The sequence below is a fragment of the Phaseolus vulgaris genome, chromosome 2 (genome assembly GCF_000499845.2).
Source record: "Phaseolus vulgaris cultivar G19833 chromosome 2, P. vulgaris v2.0, whole genome shotgun sequence".
Classification (NCBI taxonomy): domain Eukaryota; kingdom Viridiplantae; phylum Streptophyta; class Magnoliopsida; order Fabales; family Fabaceae; genus Phaseolus; species Phaseolus vulgaris.
This window is the reverse complement of record NC_023758.2, coordinates 31,906,851-31,926,882: the sequence shown is the minus strand read 5'-3', so window position 1 is coordinate 31,926,882 and position 20,032 is coordinate 31,906,851. Positions and strand designations below refer to the sequence as shown.

Below are 20,032 nucleotides of genomic sequence, written 5' to 3'. Positions count from 1 at the left end.
TTACATATAAAGCAAACTATGAGCAATATTTACATAAGATACTTTCATCTATCAAATTATATAAAATAATTTCATACATGAATAAGACACAATATTTGTAGTGAGAAATCTTTCAAAAGTATATTCATTTTTCAGAAGTAACTAAATTTACTTTCAAAATACTTATATGTGTGAAAAATCATGACTTAAAGATATTAAGTTCTTATAGAAACTCTAATAACTGCATAATGTTTGTGTTATTAAACATTCATAAACAAGTTTTCCTTTGTAGATGTTATTAGAAAACTAGTTTGTTAATACCTGACTTGAAGAATACTGACCAAAATAAAATAGTTCCTTATAAGTTTCCGGAATATATGCTCGGTTTCTAAATACCAGGGAATGTTTGTCTGGATGTATGATGCTTAAACCAGAAGTTGTTTGCACTTTGCAAGTAACGGTTATTTCTGATTAACTATTATTGTCAAGAATCTATCGGCTACCGTACAAAATCACATGTGAGTGGTAAGCAGCAAAATTAAAAGGGAGATAACTCAAATTCCCATAGAATGATATTTATTGCTAAAGGGAATATTAAAAAATATAAATAATGAGGTAAGAATACCTGTTAGTCACACACATGTGATTTTAGATTTACAAAACAGGACACAGCTCATGTGGAAGATTAGAGAACCTGAATCTAATAATCAATAAGCTGTAAGAAGGAACCTAAAGAACTTTTAAATTACAGTATAGTATAGTAAACCACTACTTATTTACCATGTAACTATGGATCATAATAATACAAGTACTTTTCTCAACTTAAGACCACTACTAGAGAAAAGCTTTTGGGAAAACTAAATTCACAAGACCTACGGTGGGGGAGAGTTTCACAAGACCTACGGTGGGGGAGAGTTCATAATGGTTAATCGCTGGAGTCCTCCTGATCTCCATAGCCGTAAGGGTTTTTGCTAGCCCAATTCCATTGATCACGACACATCTCATCAATGCCATATTTTGCCCTGCCATATAACACAAATAATTGAGGAGAAAAAAATATTAAGAAAGAAGTGCATAAACATTTTTTAGGTAAAATGTATGCAATTAATTAAAATGTTTTACGATATTATGCATTTATTATTTTAGCCACGATATTCCGGAGGAGGAGGGGGATGATTATCAGCAAGATTATGTCGAGAAAAAAATTAGAAAGAAAAAGCAAAGCCTAAGTAAATGTCCTGAACATTCATTCAATTAGAAAGCCAATTAAAACTTACTTCCATTTAAGCTCTCTTTCCGCTTTTTTAGTGGATGCATAAACAATTTCAGCATCACCAGGTCTACGACCAGCCATCACAAGAGGAATTTTCTGAACAAATGAATAATATTAAGGATTAGCTATATACATGCACTGGAGAATAGCTAAAGTCATATAAAAATGACTTAGTTCAAGATGTTCTAAGTTATAGGAATATAAACTAAATATGAAATGGAAACGATCTTAGAGGAAAATTATTTGAATTTTATGACATCTGTTGTCTATATTACGCCATATAGCAAATAATGGACACTAAGATAAACGTATTGAAATTCCAGAAGCTACCTATCTACAACTTATGACAGAGCAATCATTTTAGATCATAGTTTCAAGTCAAAAGTTTATCTCAGGGCCCAAAAATGCTAGCACCAAACTGTAAAATGACTAGATTGTTGACAGAGAAGATTATGTAGACAGATACAGATACAGGACCAGAAAAATAAACATGATTTAATTACCTTTCCAGATGCTGTTTCAAAAGCACTAACCATCTCCAAAACCGATGTTCCTTTTCCTGTTCCCAGGTTATAAACCTCACAACCTGTAAACAAACCAAGAAAATTAAACTAAAATTTTACCACCATAAAATTTGTCGACATTGTCACTGCTTCAGAATTAACCGGAGCTGAGAGATAGACATTACAATATAAATAAAATTTTGGAAGAATACCTATACTAGGTTCGTCAAGTTTAAGTAATGCAGCAATGTGCCCATCTGCTAAATCAACAACATGAATATAATCCCGAACCTGAGAAAAATGAAAAGAACCATCCTTTGTGAATAAATTAAACGTACACCTCTAAAATTGGGAAATAAATGGAAGCACCCAACAGAAACTATTCAGTGACGAGAAGTGATTTAGTTGAGCATAAATATTATCAGGGGAATTCAAAAGACAAGATGGAGAGAAATTGTACACGTAAAATAATCTAATATGTATACATCGCACATGAAGTGTGACTATATAAAGAACATAAAAATATCAAATCAAAGGAAACAGAGGACAGGATAAGATTGAGTGAAACTTCATACAATTTTCTCCTTCCAAGGAAAAATTTCAGCGGATAAGTTAGAGCTTACCCCAGTGCCATCAACTGTATTATAATCATTTCCAAAAACTGTCAGCGTAGGCCGTCTGCCAACTGCTACTTGCTGAACAAATGGCATGAGATTGTTTGGAATTCCTCGAGGATCCTCCCCAATATAACCACTAGGGTGTGCACCAACTGGGTTGAAATACCTTAACAATATTATTTTCAAATCTGGTTCCGCATGGTGGACATCACGACAAATTTCTTCAATGATAAGCTGAAAGACAAAAATCTTATCAGATACCAATGGAAGACACCTAGAGAAGCATACATATATATATATAATTAAAGTTTTTCTTTTCTAATAAAGGGAGAAAATTATTAAAGACAAAGACAAGCGGATTACAGGGAATTTGAAGGATAGGGGATTGCTTTCAAAAGAAAATAATATTCCAAAGTAATAAATGATATTTTGTACAAGTCCACAAAATCAGATGGTGAAAACGCAATTCAAATCAAAACCAAGTTTCACCTTCCAACAAACACTCCTAGTCCTACCTTAGTTCGACCATACGGATTCATCGCTGACAGAGGGAACTCTTCTGTACATGGAACCTCCTTTGGCCAACCATACACAGTTGCTGAAGACGAGAACACAAGCTGAAACCATTTGAATAGATACAAAATGAGTGAAACAAGCAGAATACAGCACCAACGCAGTAAAATGCATGATCAACTTCGCAAGACACTTGAAGGAGTTATTGTGTAAACAAGCAATGGTAACCTGCATGCAGGTTTAATACTTCCCCCACTTACCCAACTAAATGAATGACAACAAAAATATAATGAGAAGTTTAAAAATCCTAGAAAAACAACATAAGCAAAAGCAATAACAGCTAGAGCCGCATGAATATTTTTCACAAAGTTAGTAAAAAATATCCCTTCATGGCTATTTCTGTCAACAACTTCACTGACAACAACCACTCGGCGAGGTTGACTACAGATGTAGTCACTGAGCTCAATTCGAAACCTAATTATAAGGAATAGTATTCAACCATTAAAACATTTTTAAGAATTTTCTCCAACGTCCTTGGTCTCTCACTCTCCCTTTATCCCCCTTTCCAAAAGGTTAAACAATCTACTCTCCTCACCGGTGCTTCGTATAACCATCTTTTCTCATATCCAAACACATTAACCGATTTTCTACCATCCTTTTTTGCGATAGTTGTCAAATCAACCTCTTATATTAATCATTTTCTGGGAGGTAATACATTCACCTTAACAATCATTGAACACTTCCATTCCACCGCCAAGATTCGTTGTCTATTAGTCTAAAATCTTTTGATTCACCCAAGACTATTTAACCTTCGAAACCTTCTTGAACATCTCATCCCAAGTGAGGCTAGAAGTACCTCGAATCAATTTAAATAATATGCAAGTACTTTTGCGACAATTTTTAGTTGGATATACACATGCTGTAGTATATGTCAATAGAAGGAACTCATTCAAAAAGCAAACAATATGACCGGGTGCCATAGAAGAAACTTGAGAATATTAAGAATACCTTTTTAGTACAGTTAAACTCTATCATGGATGCATGACTAAAGAATCAAGAAGAAATTTACCTTTTTGCATCCATGGGCAGCCATGACTTCCAATAGAGTGATTGTTCCAGTCAAGTTGTTGTTGTAGTATAGTAAAGGTTTTTTCACACTTTCTCCTACTGCTTTCAGTCCAGCAAAATGTATGACCGCATCAAACCTGCAAAAAAAAAAAGTGATTAGGAAAGTTTCCTAGATCAACGATGTCCCAAAGAGAACATGAAGCACCGACAAGTGAATCTTTTTATTATTAAAAAGAAACTTCTGTCATACTCTACTTAGCATAAAAAGAAGAAAGAAAAAAAGAAAAAAGAAAGAAGCTTCTGTCATAATACTTACTGTGTGGAAACAAAAATTTGCTCTAGTGCAGCTCTGTCCCGTAGGTCCACCTGCAGTGGCAAAAATACAACAAAAAGCGTCGGTCATCCAACATCACCATAATAAACTAATTAAACAACAACCAATCAAAGCGCTCGGCCTCTCTGGTTTCCTTCGCCATAATATTTGTGAAAACACAGATTTTGTAAAACAAAATAAACATCGTCACCGAAACCACCAGAACAACATCCGTTAGCCCTTAGAAAAAAAATAAACCAGTCGTTCCCAAAAATCACATCACATCAAAAAAAGTACATCACGAACTTTTCAGCCGAATTCGAAACCGACATAGCGCCAAATCCAAATACGCTTAAACACGCAAAAAATCAATCAACCAGAAATCGTCCAGGCCCAAAACAACCCCACCGCAATCCCAAAATTTCACAAATCTAAACCTAAATCGACGAAATTCTGAATCCCAAAAACCCAAGCCACACAGCAAAACAGTCTCGGATTACGATAAAGTGACAGAAACACTCGAAATTGAATGAAAGAGGCGATAGAATTAATGAACACCTTGTGGAAGGATAGGTTATTCCCAAACTCGCCGGCTAGCTCCCGGACTCTACGGATGGCAACCTCGGAGGAATTGTCGAGGTTATCGACGACGACGGTTGTGAAACCGCCGAGGAGCAGCTGAAGAACGGTGTGGCTGCCGATGTAACCGGCTCCGCCGGTCACCAGGACGGTTTTGTGGAGCATGAGGTTGTTATGATGCGCAGCGTTTTGGTGAGAAGGAGAGTTAGAAAGCTTATGTGGTGAACGAAAACGAGGTGAATTAATAACATACGGTGGCGTGGAGGAGGTGATGTTGCCATTGCTGACGCGCGATGCCATATTTGGAGAAGGCGAGAATTGTGTGACAACGTTCTGAAAGTTACGTGCTGTTGTTTTGTATTGTGGAATTCTGGAATTGGAATTGGAATGGTTTCTTGTGAGAATATTTATGGAGGGAACAACAGATCAGCCACGTGGATTTCCAGCGTGGCCGTTTCCCATAATCATTGTTTTCTTTTCTCTTTCATAACTAATTTCCGTTTAGTCATTGCTTTCTTAAGATTAATGCAGGCACAGGTTAAGTAAATCTTATTTAAACAAATAACTGTTACTTTTTTAATCCTAACTTGCCACCAATTGTTTGTTTGATTCGGTGAACATTTCTTAATTCATCGCGATTTAACCATTACAGGTGTCGTTCATGCACCATTACAAGTGTCATTCATGCACGATTACTCTTCCATGTGAAATGTTTACACAAATTAGCTGTTAAGTATCTTTCAATGCATTACAAAAGTGAGTTGTAAAATTACTTCATTCTGATGTAAAATTATCGTCTAATTGTACTCAAATTTTAATGATTGCATATTACATCCTTTATAAACAATACTCACACGATACATATCAAATACCACCACTCTTTTTGTTAAATTTCTAATGATTATAATAAAATTCTAACATAATTTTCAAAAAATATATTAATTTCTAAAAATTTAAATTTATCAAATAAAATTTTATCAGAAATATAAAAAAAATTAATAAATATTTTTAAATTAATCATGAAAAATATTTTTGTACTAAAAAACTAAAATATATTTATATTACAAATTTTTATTATTAATTTATAATTTTATTATATATAAATTTGTGTTGTTGTATCTTAAATTTTAAAGATTATATCAATTTTCGTATCCATATTCATAGTGTACAGTATTAGTGTTAATGTATATGGATTAATGTTTCGCTCACCGCTAATGAGTTCAAATATCAGTCATTCAGAAAACAACTGTGTAAAAAAAGAACACATTTCAATAAAGTTGACTGTGAACAATATTAATGAAGTGAATAAAAGATTGAATCATTATGTGGTCACGGTTTAATTCTCATTGATGTAAACTTACAATTTTAATTAATAAAGTACGTAAAATCAAGAAAAAATGGCATGGTAACTTTACTGTTTAGGAATATTTCTACGTATTTTTCGTGATTTTTTTGGGGACATTTTTTAGTGAGTTGAATTAACAATTTTTTTATTAATTATATGAGTAAACTATTTGTTGTCAAGATAATATTAAATATTATTTTACTGTTATGTTTAGCTGGTAAAATTATTAAATTTAGCTTGTTTTTATTTTCCACATGTTGTTGACTCCTAAAAATAAAATGGGATGAATTGACCCACCGTGATAAAAATATATTGAAAATCTTCATCTGTTTATTAATTTTATCTTAATTTTATTTTGAATATTTTTTTAAAATTTGGTTATATATATTATAGAAACACTTTTAATTATATAAGTATTTTATTCAATTAGTACTGTATTATAAAAGATAAAAGACAACCCTTCATTTCAAAATATATTTGTTATCTTTGAGATTGGTGAGCTGACTATTATCCAACACTTTGTTTTACATTTCCTTAAAAGCTTTAAATATATAATGAACTCTTAGATTAATATATCTGAATTTTCCTTTAAAAAAAATGGATTTTCTTGCTTCAACTTCAACTTGCCATCGTACAGCATTATCTATATTTTTAAAAACATTAATTACTAGAAAGCATTAAGAATTTTACGTTATTTTATATTAATATTTTAAGTTATTGATTTTAACTTTAATCACTTTATATTTTTGTATTAATTGTTATCTCAAATATTACTTACTTTTTTATTCCCAAATTTATTGCGCATAATTAATATCTTCTCGTGAGAGCTTTAATAATACTTTAAGATATTTGATTACATGCAGAGATCTTGGCTATATTTGGTGTATGCAACCGTTAACATCTAAGTAAATATATATATATAGAGACCTAATGAAAAAAGTTTTAAATATAAAACTACACATTTATTTAATATATATTTATGTTTTTAAATATTTTTAGTTTAATCATCATAAAATATATGTACTATCTAAATATATATTGTGACTTTAAGTTTAACTCAACTTTATAAAATTGATTTATAAAATTATGTTTGCTTAGTTAATGTAAAATTTTTAACATTCTCTCATGATAAGACTATTAACTTGTATGTATGACTATATATTAAGAATGACTAGAACGATCCGATAACGAATGATTTGATAAACCTAATTATATTAGTTTAAAAAAGTTATAATACTATCACTACAAGAAAAACATGAAATATAAACCAATTTTAGAAACTAAAAATAATTAATTGTTATATTTACTAAATTAGAGACCGTATTAGAAACTAAAAAATAATTTTTAAATTAGTTTCTATTATTGTTAAATGATTTATAAATTGGTATCTAATTAGCTACCAATATTTTAACAACTAATTATTTAGTTTCTAAATTTGACAGAAAAAACCTTAGTTGGTAACTAGATACCAATTTAAAAATCACTTAACAATAATAAAAATTAATTTATAAACTAAAACTTTTTTAGTCTCTATAATGGTTTCTAATTTAATTACTATAGTAACTAATTATAGAGATCTCTTAAAAATTGGTTTCTATATCATGATTTCATTTTAATGTATATTAGAAAATATTTTAAATTTAATTTAATATTAAAATCGAAAATTTATATTTATTTATATATTATAATATGCAATAATCTCTTATCAATTAAAATATTTAACTTAAGTATTTGTATATTATGAAAGTTGTAAGTATTGAACTACAAGTTTATTTGTTTTGGGGAAAAAAGGTAAAATTGTTTAAATATGTATTGTTCTGAATAATATTCTATCGAATTGATGAGGCAAAATTGATGTGATATCATTTTAGGCCATGGTGTGTGTGCAAAGTATTTATTAATTTCATTTCATTGTTTCATATGTTGCTCTTTATATCATTGGCGGTTTCTGGATTATTGCAAAAAAATAGTCACATTATCTAAATCGAGACTTGTGCCAAACAAACTTTGCGATCTTATCTCAATCACTTGACTTTTTATATTTTTTATGTGTGTTTTATCTAATAACAGATTAACTTAGTGGGTGGAAGCATGCACACGTGGTGTTTCTCAAACCTTCTCAATTAAAGTGAAGTTCGAGTGGATAAATACGATACGACTAAAAAGTCTCGGAAAGAAAAATATATAAAAAAATTATTGATGATTTGATTTGATTGCATAATAAGTTTGATCATTTTGGTATCTTATTAAATAAGAAGAGACAATAGAAGAAAATTTGTGTAGGTTAGTATGAATTGAAAGGAGATTTGAATTTTGGTTTGGTTTGTCCAGAAAGTGGTGTGAGCAATGGACCCATGAAAGCAAAACTGAAAGGAAAGAAATAACGTGTTGGTTTGGGTGAGTAAACACGCTTTCAACCTAAGAAATAAGAAACCAATATCTTCTCACCGCCCAAATCCGTTAATAGTAGCTATAACACTTGGATTAAGTGGATATCTGCGTGTATCTATTTCACACTTACTCTCCTAAAATATGTATTAGTAAAATATTTAATTAAAAAAATATTTATTAAATTTCTAATAATTCTAGCATTGTAACATAGTTTTAAAATAAAAAAATACATCAAATTTTTTAAAAACTTAAATTTATTATATAAAATTTTAATATAATTAATAAAAAGAATTGAACCAATTATAAAAAATATATTTCTGTTAGAAAAAATAAATAAAAAATAAAAAATATTTATACACATAAATTTTATTTTTAATTTATAATTATATAATATATAAATTATTTTTTCGTGTTTTATATTTTAAAAATTATATATATTCTCATATTGTTCGTGTTCTATATGTGTTTGTGTTTTGTGTGCGTATTTATACTACATATCTAATATAATAGATAATTACGTTTTTACATATAGTGCTGTACAAATACAAATACATTATTAAGGCTTTATCCACAAAAATAATACATTCCAAACATTTATACCAGAAATCATGATGGAATCAATACCTCAGATTATATGGTTACAAAGTATATTTAAAATCTTAGATTTTGAACAGTTCATATGCAAAATTTTAGATTGAACCTTTGTAAAAAGTGTATCCACGTGAACGAGCCAACTGTCTTCGATCATCACAACATTTCAGCCAACTGTCTCCTTCTCATTCCATTCATTTTACCTGCCTCTCCTAACCATTATTTTTTAACTATGTTCCAATAAACTAAATTAACTACCTAATATATTCAAATGGAACGATAATCAAATCCGACAGCTTTCAATGATGCATGTGTTTGTGGATTTTTGGTGTTATTAGGTAATATTTTGGTTGTATTTTAAATATTAGTTATAAGATTCTGATAAGGTGGTTGATGTTTTCGTGACATATCATTCGTGTTTATATTAAGGATTAGTTTAATGGTTTGTAGAGTCCGAAAATCGTATATATATCGAGTGTTTGAGTAGATTGATCATGATATTTTTTTTAAAAAATTATGATATTTTTAAAATATTTATGTAAGAATTGAGATATTTCTAAAATATTTTATTTTATTTTATTTATTTATTATCGATAAAAAAATAAAAATAAAACACTCTGAATTGGAAAATGATTTGTAAAATTGACGGACTTTATATGAATATAATAAATAAATAAAATCATTATGAGTCATCCAAACTTGTCATGAAATAGTTTTCATATAAAAAATAAATAATTTTATAATAATATATTTATAATCAAAATTAAGTTTTTAAGATTTATTTTAAATTATTGACTTGGATATATTCAACCTTAATTTTAATTACATAATAAATTAAAATTAAAATAATTATACAAATCACATATATGTTTAAGCCAATTAATGAAGATCTCAAAATTTAAGTCTCACTAAAAATGAATGCTACTCTTTAAGAATAACACATGGCCGAACCTAGATATTTAAAACAAAATATTAATGGAGTCTTACATCTGAATCATTGAGACTTTGAGCATGAGGATACATTAACATTGTAGTATAATTATGTTTTATAAAAAAAATACATAATTACTCTATATTGCAGCGTCTACCATATAACAATGCATAAATTTTATATTTTTTATTCATGCATTCTCTTTCAAGTGTTTTAAAAAATACAATACAGTTGTTTTTTCACAGTAATTCATTTTTTTTTCTAAAATATCACACCAAGTTTTCAATAAAGAATATAGATATGATGGAAAAAAAAGAGTATATTTTTTCATCAAGAGTAATTTATGAAAATATTAGCTGGGTACTTTAACCATGGTTGAGTCGCTTTTCCTTAGCATATTGAATGGGGCACTAGGACTTATGCCATTGTGTCCTTACAACCATAAGGAACATGGAAATGGAATACGAAGAACCTAATTCACAATAACGACAACAAAAAGGAGAATCAAAGAAAAAATTAAGAAACACATGGAATCATCTCACCAATCATTACATCAATGTTTAACCAAATTAAAGTCAAATTCAATATGTACCTTTTTGTTTGTCCCCTTTCATAAAATTTAAATATTTCCTTGTTTTATGCTCTTTGTTCATCAAATATATACTTTTAAAAAATCCAAAATGTTACTTATTTTTTTTATTCTAATCAAAAGGATGTTTTTTTACTGAAGTATATAGTTAAGTCAGAAACCGTGATTTATAGTATGTTGTTATTTATCAGGTTATATTCTTTCTATTATATAGGGTAAAGTTCTCTTCATTCTTTATATTATTTCTATTATATAGGGTAAAGTTGTCTCCATTCTCTTTGTATTTGATACTGTTTTAAGTTATATTTTAAAATTGATTACAATTCTAGATAACACAGTCAATCTTTATGAAAAATAAAGAGAATTTTTTTCATTAATTTTAAATATCAACCTTAAAACAATTTCATCACATAATTGAATTCGATCATGACCTCATTTTCTTTAAATGTGAGTTAATTTTCTTTATCTCAAAAATGTTATACCGTGACTCACATGCTATACTAATTATTAAATTTTTATTACGAGTGAACATGTTAGAAAGATGAAAAGTATGAATTTTTTGAGTCTCAAATTATAAATCAACACATATATAAAAGGTATTATAATTTAAAAATAATTTAATGGAACTTTCTTGTTTTTATATATTTATTATTTTGATTTCAAGTCTGTTATCACGCATTCGACATATTCTTTATTTTAGATTTTTTTTAAAACTCTATCATAGATTTATCTTTAAATTTTTTTTTTAATAACTAAAAGAGTAAAATTTATTTAAAGTGTTATTAAACTTAATTCTAAACAATATGATAATATATTTTAACCGTACCGAAATATTCCTTATTTCAATCATAAAGTTCCTAACTCCACATTTCTCACAGGTTGCGTACTTAGACTTTTTCCTATTTGTTAAACTCCTTTTTGGACTAAAGTTATGTTTTTTTTATTCTTAGATTTGAAAACAAATGTCTTAGTTTGACCGCGCAGAGACTTTGGTTAACACCTAATCCACCGACAATTCATAAAACAGAACATTGCATTACGTAAATACCATATTATAAAGATAAATATTTGTCTGGTACGAAACAAAATAGTGAGGAAAGAATCAGTGAGGTCACTAGTTATAAAAAATTGAATTATTGCGTAAATTATTTATCAAAAACTTGAATTATTGTAGAAATGAGTCACGAGTCTTAAAAAAATTAAATTATTGTTCAATAAGTTAATAATTAAGACTAGAAGAATGGTGTGATTAGTGACTTAACTACCTAACTCTCTCTTGCACATTACAGTGATACAACTTTAAGAATGGAATTTTGCCTTTTATCATCAGCAGTGTTAAGTAAGCTACACAGGAATACACAAATCAAACATTAAGTATCGTTTAAAGAATTATTCTATTATTTATTTGTTGTTTAAAGTAAAAGTGACATTAATTTTGAAACATTGATTCGTGTCAACTTTGAACTACTTTTTTGTTATGTCGTCCATTCAAGGGCAATAAACAGTGTTGTGATAGTTTAACCAACAAAGAATGATAAAGGATTTGGATAACAAGAGAATGAAATTGGCCACGCCGCCACGGACTCTGCATTTCAAAGATAAGAACAAATCATCTTTGGCAACAAGAGGCAAAAGTGGAATAATTTTAAAATTTAGAAATAAATAAAATAATTTAATAAATTTGTAGATAAAACATATGTTACAGTACTTTTTCCTCTCTTAAAAATTATTTTTAAAATATTTGACAAACAAAAACAGGAATTGAAGAAAATGGAGGTGCGGGGAATCGAACCCCGTGCCTCTCGCATGCGAAGCGAACGCTCTACCATATGAGCTACACCCACAAGTTGAAAGTAATTATAACTATATTAATTTATTATTTGAAAACACAACATAAAAATATATTATTTATTACATAAAAATTTGTATAAACTATATCCAAATATAGAAACAATGGAAAGAAAAAAATATTGGACACGTGTTATCGTTCCAATTCGGTAAGCACACACTGTCACCAATAAGACTCTTCGGGAAATTTCAATTTCTGGCCCAATAAGGCCCATTGTTTACAGATAATTCCGCATTATACATTAGGCTTCTTCTTTCTGCACCCCAACGTTTTTCTTTACCCCCACAATTTTTAAAACCCCGAAACTGGCTTTAGTTAGAGCAAGGAGGAAGAAAGGAGTAATGTAAATCTTAAGTTAAGGTTTTTAAAAAATAATAGGGAAAATTTTGTCTTTGCATAAATTGTGGGTACATGAAGAAAAACGTAAGGATGCAGGAAGAAATTGTTTATACATTTTATAATTTTTTTAATTTTTAAATTACTATTTGTTTACATTTATATATTTGATTTCCTCTATTGATTTTAATTTTTCTGTAAAAAATATTATCTCCTATTCAGTAATTTTCTAACTTTTATTTTTTAGAAATTTGGTTGTTTTGAATAGTGTTTATTTATTTAGATTAATTTATTTATTTTTATGTTGAATACCTATATCTCTTTTCATTTTTGTATTTAAAATGTCTGTGTATTATACAAGATACATATTAATTACTAGCAAATTAGTCAATCCATAAACTTAAATTAACTCATGCTCGCAGAAGAGTCGTTTTCGTGATTACATGATTGCTTCTTATGAGCATAAATTTTTTCAGATGTACTCCTTCTTCAACTTATTTTGCTTTGTTTTGTCATTAGAAAAAGGCCAATAGTAAAAATTAACAATTTCTCTTTGCACTACCGTCGTTGCCAAACTTGCACAGGCACAACACCACACAACCATCAAAGCCCATGCACACCCCTTTCAGCGACTGGACCACGCGCTTCGTACCCTTCATGAAATGCCTTGCCCTTCCACGCGCACATTCAACTTCGTCCTCAACCTCCTTGTCAACACTTCTGAGATTCCAAACAATTCTCAAGAGAATCACGTGTTCGACCATATTATTATGATATTTTTGTAGAATACGTATAATAAGATGTTTAATTTAAAAAATATTTATTAAATTTATGATAAATATAATATATTTATGATACAGAAATACATTAATTTTTAAAAAATTTATTATATAAATTTTTATTATAATTATAAAAATAATAAATAATTTTTTTTTAAATCAATCTAAAAAAAATATTTTCTCAAAAAAATCTAAACATACTTATACACATAAATATTTATTATTAATTTAAAATTATATTTTGTGACGGCCTAAATGCTTGCTCATTGAACATCCTCATCAAGGGGCTATGATAGCCCAGGGAGAGTTAAATGCAGCGCAACGTTAAGGGTGTGTGTCCTAATGCGGGGGGGTGGGGGTGTCTTATAATAGGTTTTGTGTGGATTGGATGAGGGTGGGAGGTTTGAGGATGCTAGGAAGGTTGTGGAGAGGTTTGAGTCTCACAAGGGTTTCGTTAAGGGGTTTTGTGAGAGGGGGGCTGATTGGGGAGGTTGAGTGGGTTCTTAGAGATATGGTGAGGAAATGGCATGTAAACATTGACACAACATAAAGATAGTACACATTAAAGAAATATATTATATTTTTTAAAAATTTGAGAAGATAATATTTTAAAAACTAAAAGACTAAAATTAGATTTATTTTAAATTTTATTAACTGTTCTCGAATATGATTGGAATCAAGAGAATGATTACTCTCTTTCTTAATTTGTTATTCCATTCTCTCTAGAATGTTGCACCTTTCATCTCTCCACTCCTCGTCCATATAATATTGTATTTGGATGGTATCTATAAAAAGTATTTTGACGATCAAATAAAACTTCCACACTCAATATACACAATAAGGCAATTGTTTCCTGCACCCAATCAATTTTGACTGGCACCCAACAAAAATTTTAAAATCCCATTTTGTCCTTGTATTCTTTATTAAGAAAAATGGTGAAAACTGGATATTGGCCTCCAGATGCACAAGTATGAAATGGATTGTTGTTCATTCCAGATATAGAAATCTGTGTAAAAAATTAAGATTTTCAATTTAATATTTCGAACATATATATCCGTAAGACAAAGATGAATTCCAAACGTAAATGACCGTAAGTGGAAAATAGATTCTGGATAAATTTATCCAAATATAAGCAGTGCAGTGCAAACAAGCTTACTTCCGAACATAGACATCCACAGTAAAAAAAATCACACTTCCGGATACCACAAATATGGAACCAACAAAATGATGTCCAAATAACCATATTCGTAGGTCATTAAGCAATTCCGACTAAAAATATCCGGAACGCCTAGGTAAAGAGAAAACTAATCATAATGTGTGTCGTCTTCTCCGGTGACTTTGTTTTTCCGGTGGCTTCGTTGTTTGTCGCCGTCTAACTCCCTCACAGATGATGCCACTTCAATCACCACAACAGTAGACGTCGCTCCTCAGTGAAGGTGAAGCGTCACTGCCTCGGTGAACGGAGAATGCTGCCACAGGGAGAACGCGCACAGAGAATAATGAAAACGACGGTGGGTGGTTGTTGTGTATGTGTTGGGTGCCTGGATTGGGTGTATGGATTGGGTGCACATCCTTAACCTAAGGATATTTTAGTCTTTTCATAAGGAAGATTGGGTGCCGGTCAAAATTGATTGGGTGTAAGAAGAATCTGTCACACAATAATTAGTACTAAATGATTACGTATAACTCATTCTTTTATCTGTAATTATTTATATAATTATACTAGATTATTTATTATTGGTCTTATTAATGATTTAATGTAATTAAGAACTACTACTTAGTGTTTGTAATGATTTCGTTCAGGTTATACGGACCCGATCGGTACCTGAACTAAAAATGTAATGAAATTTAAATTTGAAAATGAACGGGTCTATATGGTAATTTGGAGGGAAGGATGTAATTTGCGAATGAATACTAGTCCGCTCCAAATATTGCTGCATCTATCAGGATATATGGCGGGAAAATGTCCGTATGGTCCTTACTACACAGTACCCAATATAAAAGCCCAAATCCCTTCTCTCACCACATAAATCACTAAACGCACGTATTCCTTTTGCTGTGCTCCTTCTTACTCCAAAGTACCTTTCTCTCTTCGCTCCTCGTCCACCATCGCCGTACAATTTTTCCACAGCTTCAGCCCAACCTGATTCAGCAATTCCAGCACTCACTCCGTTATCGCGTTTCGCTCATAAATTTTGGTGAATTAGTGCCTATTCTGCGCTTTATTTTTTCTCCTATTTTTTCAATTTCGTTTTTGTTTTTCGTGGAATCTAGGGTTTCTTGTTCCGAGGGATCCATGTTTGGTTTTCGCGAGAGGAACCTCTGGCCTTTATACATGCTTATATTTTAGTTTCTCTTCATTAATATCTACCTCTGTTATGTTGTAGGAACGGATCGTGAAGTTACAAAACCGGAAGCGAAGGTTTGAGGATTAGAAATGGACGGTGCATTTGATGAAGAAGGTGAGCCAGCCGTTACAATCGGCGAGTACCTCGATGAAGTTGAGGAACGGGAGCTGGTATGCCATTTCCTACATTTTTGCTTCATATCTATATGCAATGGTGTTATTTGAGATTGTTAATCTGATATAAGTACTTTGCGGCTCGTTTGGTTGATAAACCTATTTTTATGATCTGTGTTACGGACCTACGGTTATGAATTTTGCGTCATAATGTTTTGCTTTTGCAAATTCTGGTGTCGTTACACAATTTGTTGTCCTTTAACCAGTAACATGAACCTGAATAATAAATTAGGGGATTTTGAAATGTCTGCCTGTCTGAGTAACGTGAAAGTCACTTATTAGGGTTTTGGCAATTTTGTGGAGGCATTTATGATTTTGGTTTATAGAGAGATACTGTTAAAGAACGTGCTACCTTGCCTCACCCTGAGATGAGAGGGAAGGTCGATTTGACTCGAATCCTGGACCTGATCTTGAATCCTACACCGGTTAATGATGCGATGGGATAAGTTTTTTTTTCAGAAATGGAATTATTTTGCAATTATCCTTTTTATTCTATTAAGGATTGCTTATGTAGCACAAATATGTTTTTTGATACCAATATTGTATGATGATGATGGTTAGTTTTTCCTACATCTTCTGGATAACTAGAAATTGAGTACGCCAATTCTCCTTAATTATATTGTATTTGGTTCCTTTGTTGGGATAGTCTTCTGTAATCGTGATAGTTTTCAATAGGCAATTGTGATCAGGCAGAAGCTATTCGTTCGACTTAATGCTGACTTCATTGCTGTTATGTTTGGTTATACTTTACTCAGAATGTGGCATGATCGAAATGTTGTCACTTAATAATTGTTTTTTCATTATTTTTTTTTTCAATTCGTAGGAAGCTGATTTAGTTTTAGGGGGTGACGAGGGCAAGGAGTGTACCTTTAACAAAGGATATATGAAAAGGCAGGCAATTTTCTCTTGCCTTACCTGCACCCCAGAGGGGAATGCTGGAGTTTGCACAGCTTGTTCATTGTCATGCCATGATGGTCATCAGGTAGTTTTTTTTTTGGACTATACAATTTTGGATTCCACTACTAAAGATATGAAAATGGATATAGATTTTGTAATAATGTTTACTATTTGACCTGGAATTGTGATAGTAGTACTTGTGTTAGTTAATTCATATGTATGATCTGGTGAGGACAATTGTTGAGAGGAAATTATTATTTGGTTATGTGTTATTTGCACTGGTGAACCCAAGCTATTTAACTCAGGTTTGTAGTTGTTGATTTTTCTTGTACTCTAATTATTTTAACTAGAGTCTGCTGGATCCATGGTTAAGATTAATACATGGTTGATACTGGGACTGATACATTTTATGTGGAATAGCTCAACCTTTACTCATTAGTCTAGTTGAATATAAAACCAATTTAATTGTGTCGATCAATACCCATACTGGTATCGTATGATCTCTTTATTGCTGTGCTTTGAAGATTGTGGAGCTGTGGACAAAAAGAAACTTCAGATGTGATTGTGGGAATTCAAAATTTGGTGAATTCTACTGCAAAATTTGCCCAAATAAAGATGTAGAGAACGCTGGGAATTCATACAATCACAACTTTAAAGGTTCATATTGCACATGTGGTCGTCCTTATCCAGATCCGGATGCTGAAGAACAAGTAGAGATGATACAGTGCTGTCTATGTGAGGACTGGTTTCATGAGGAGCATCTTGGTCTTGAGTCTTCTACTGAGGTTGGTATCTTAGAATGTGGTGTTTTGGCTTCTCTTAATCTTTTTATTTTGTTTTCTTGTACTTGGTGTTGAGTGATATATGTATATGATTATTTGAAATTAAATAATGTAAGGGCTTTTTTTTTGTAAACAGAGTTGCCAGGGTTTAGGTTAATCATACTATCAGTTCCTGCTTATAATAATCCATGCATGTCTAAAACTAAGGTAGATCAATAAGGATGTGAACTTACAGGTTTCCTTTTTTTGTTTTTTAAATGTTGGATGTCCTGCACATCTAATAGGTTTAGGCTTCTGACAATCATTTTGCTGCATGTTTCTGTTGAATGGATTCCTTGTAAAGTAGAAACAGTACTTGAGTTGGACAGTTATAGAGTGTTTTTGCATTTCTTTAAAACACTGTTCTGGACTAACTCTCAACAGAGCTTTATGCTATTTATACTTCTGGTAAATTGGTCTTAAAGAAAATTATATTTGTGAACTGTGATATATCAATAACTCCTTATGTTCTGCACTCTATTTTTCTATTGTTCTTTGTATACATCAGATTCCCAAAGATGAGGAAGGTGAGCCAATGTATGATGAGTTCATATGTAAGGCATGCTCTGAGGTATGTTTCTTTCTAAAACTATATCCTGAAGATATATGGGCAGCTGGAAAGCAGACAGATGCTACTGTCCAAAAGGACAAAGCTGTTTTGGAAGACATGCCTTCAACTTGCCGACCTGAAAAGCCAGTTTGTGAAACTTCATATAATTCTCCTAAAATTGATGAAGTACAAGCTACTGTTGATTCTAAATCTACATCTCTGGGGAAGAGTCTGTCTCAGGAAAAAAATATTAGTAGCAGTATTGTTTCAAATCTTTGCCCAAAAAGCACAAATTTGCACGATAATTGTCTCCTTGGTGTTAACATTGTTGATGCCTCCCCAGTTTTACCTAATAGACCAATGTTCCTTTCCAAAAATTGGAGAGATGCTCTTTGCAAATGCAATAATTGTTTGGAGTTTTACAATAAGAAGCACATAGCTTTTCTACTCGACAAGGAAGACTCAATTGCGGAATATGAGCAAATGGCCAAGCTAAAGAGAGAAGAAAAATTGCAGCAACAAGAGGGTGCTGAGTTAAGCTTTTTTAATAAACTTGGACATGTAGAGAAAGTTGAGATCTTGAAGGGTATTGAAGAGATGAAGGACGGGCTTCGTTCTTTCCTGGTATGTTTCTTGATGTAGCTTAGATTTCTTATATCTTGTTTCTTATAGCTAGAAAGGTAAACCCGAGTTCTATCTATAGGCAAAACATGGCAGGTGCATGGCCTTTTTTAGTTGTGTTGCGATCGACTTTTTTATATTCTGTGACAGGAATCTGCAGACTCGTCAAAGCCCATTACTGCTGCTGATGTCCACCAGTTTTTTGATGAGATAAAGAATAAGCGTCGTCGTGTACAGTGAGTGTTATCTTGGCCGTGTCAATCGAAGCTTTCATCAGACAGTAAAAGAGTTTATTTGTGTTATCTAATGTTCGAAACTAAAGCCTGCATACTTTATGATATTTTATATTACAATGCTCTACTTGTAACAACTTTCCTAATTTACTAGACTCGTTTGGTTCCTCAGGGTTAATTTGCATTTTAACACAAGCCTATAAGACTAGAGTTTCTATCAACAAAAGTTTTTGGTTTTGGTTCATTTATTAAGAAGTTAATACAGACAAAAAAAAACTTAGGGTAATTATGAGTTCCTCGATAATAGTGAAATTAATGCGAATATTCTTAATTATTTTGTTAATTTAGTCTTTATAAAATATAAACGTATATTGTGCATTTTTGTTTAATAGCGCTAGACAAAAACATGACTTGGCTAACAACCTCACAACACTCTTTGGCTTCACTAATCCACTCCACCTTGCCATGGTCGGATGAAGGTATTATGACAACTCCAAAACTCAAGCGTTGACAGGGCGCTTTTATGCTTTCAGTGTTAAAGATGATTTTGGTGTAGAAGGACTTGGTGGAGAAGGTAGTAGAGGCGTGATGACGGAGGAGATACTTCTGCCGTTATGGAGCTGAGTGAGGTATATGGAGTTGAACTCGTTCGTCGATGTTGTGGGTGGTGGTGGAAAATCATGGTGGGGAGTTGTGTGTTGGAGGAAGCCTTTGATATGACGGAGTAGAGGAT

At 31.2% G+C, this 20,032-nt stretch overlaps 2 protein-coding genes and 1 non-coding gene across 3 annotated transcripts; 1 reads left to right on the top strand and 2 right to left on the bottom strand.

The window, feature by feature from the left end:
- Positions 1-538: 538 nt before the first annotated feature.
- LOC137811482 (UDP-glucose 4-epimerase GEPI48) lies at positions 539-5,361 on the bottom strand. The gene is made up of 9 exons (XM_068613264.1): positions 4,825-5,361; positions 4,270-4,319; positions 3,955-4,090; positions 2,888-2,989; positions 2,379-2,606; positions 1,968-2,046; positions 1,756-1,838; positions 1,257-1,348; positions 539-1,001 (listed from the first exon to the last, which is right to left on the bottom strand). The coding sequence occupies exons 1-9, from the start codon at positions 5,143-5,145 to the stop codon at positions 905-907; spliced, it is 1,188 nt and encodes a 395-aa protein (XP_068469365.1). The 5' UTR covers positions 5,146-5,361; the 3' UTR covers positions 539-904.
- Positions 5,362-12,463: 7,102 nt separating this feature from the next.
- On the bottom strand, positions 12,464-12,536 carry TRNAA-CGC (transfer RNA alanine (anticodon CGC)). Its single transcript has one exon. It is a non-coding gene; the product is annotated as a tRNA-Ala (tRNA).
- Positions 12,537-15,636: 3,100 nt separating this feature from the next.
- Positions 15,637-19,477, top strand: LOC137811480 (uncharacterized). Its single transcript, XM_068613261.1, has 6 exons — positions 15,637-15,854; positions 16,044-16,174; positions 17,001-17,159; positions 17,599-17,859; positions 18,404-19,069; positions 19,217-19,477. The coding sequence occupies exons 2-6, from the start codon at positions 16,094-16,096 to the stop codon at positions 19,304-19,306; spliced, it is 1,257 nt and encodes a 418-aa protein (XP_068469362.1). The 5' UTR covers positions 15,637-15,854; positions 16,044-16,093; the 3' UTR covers positions 19,307-19,477.
- Positions 19,478-20,032: the final 555 nt, after the last annotated feature.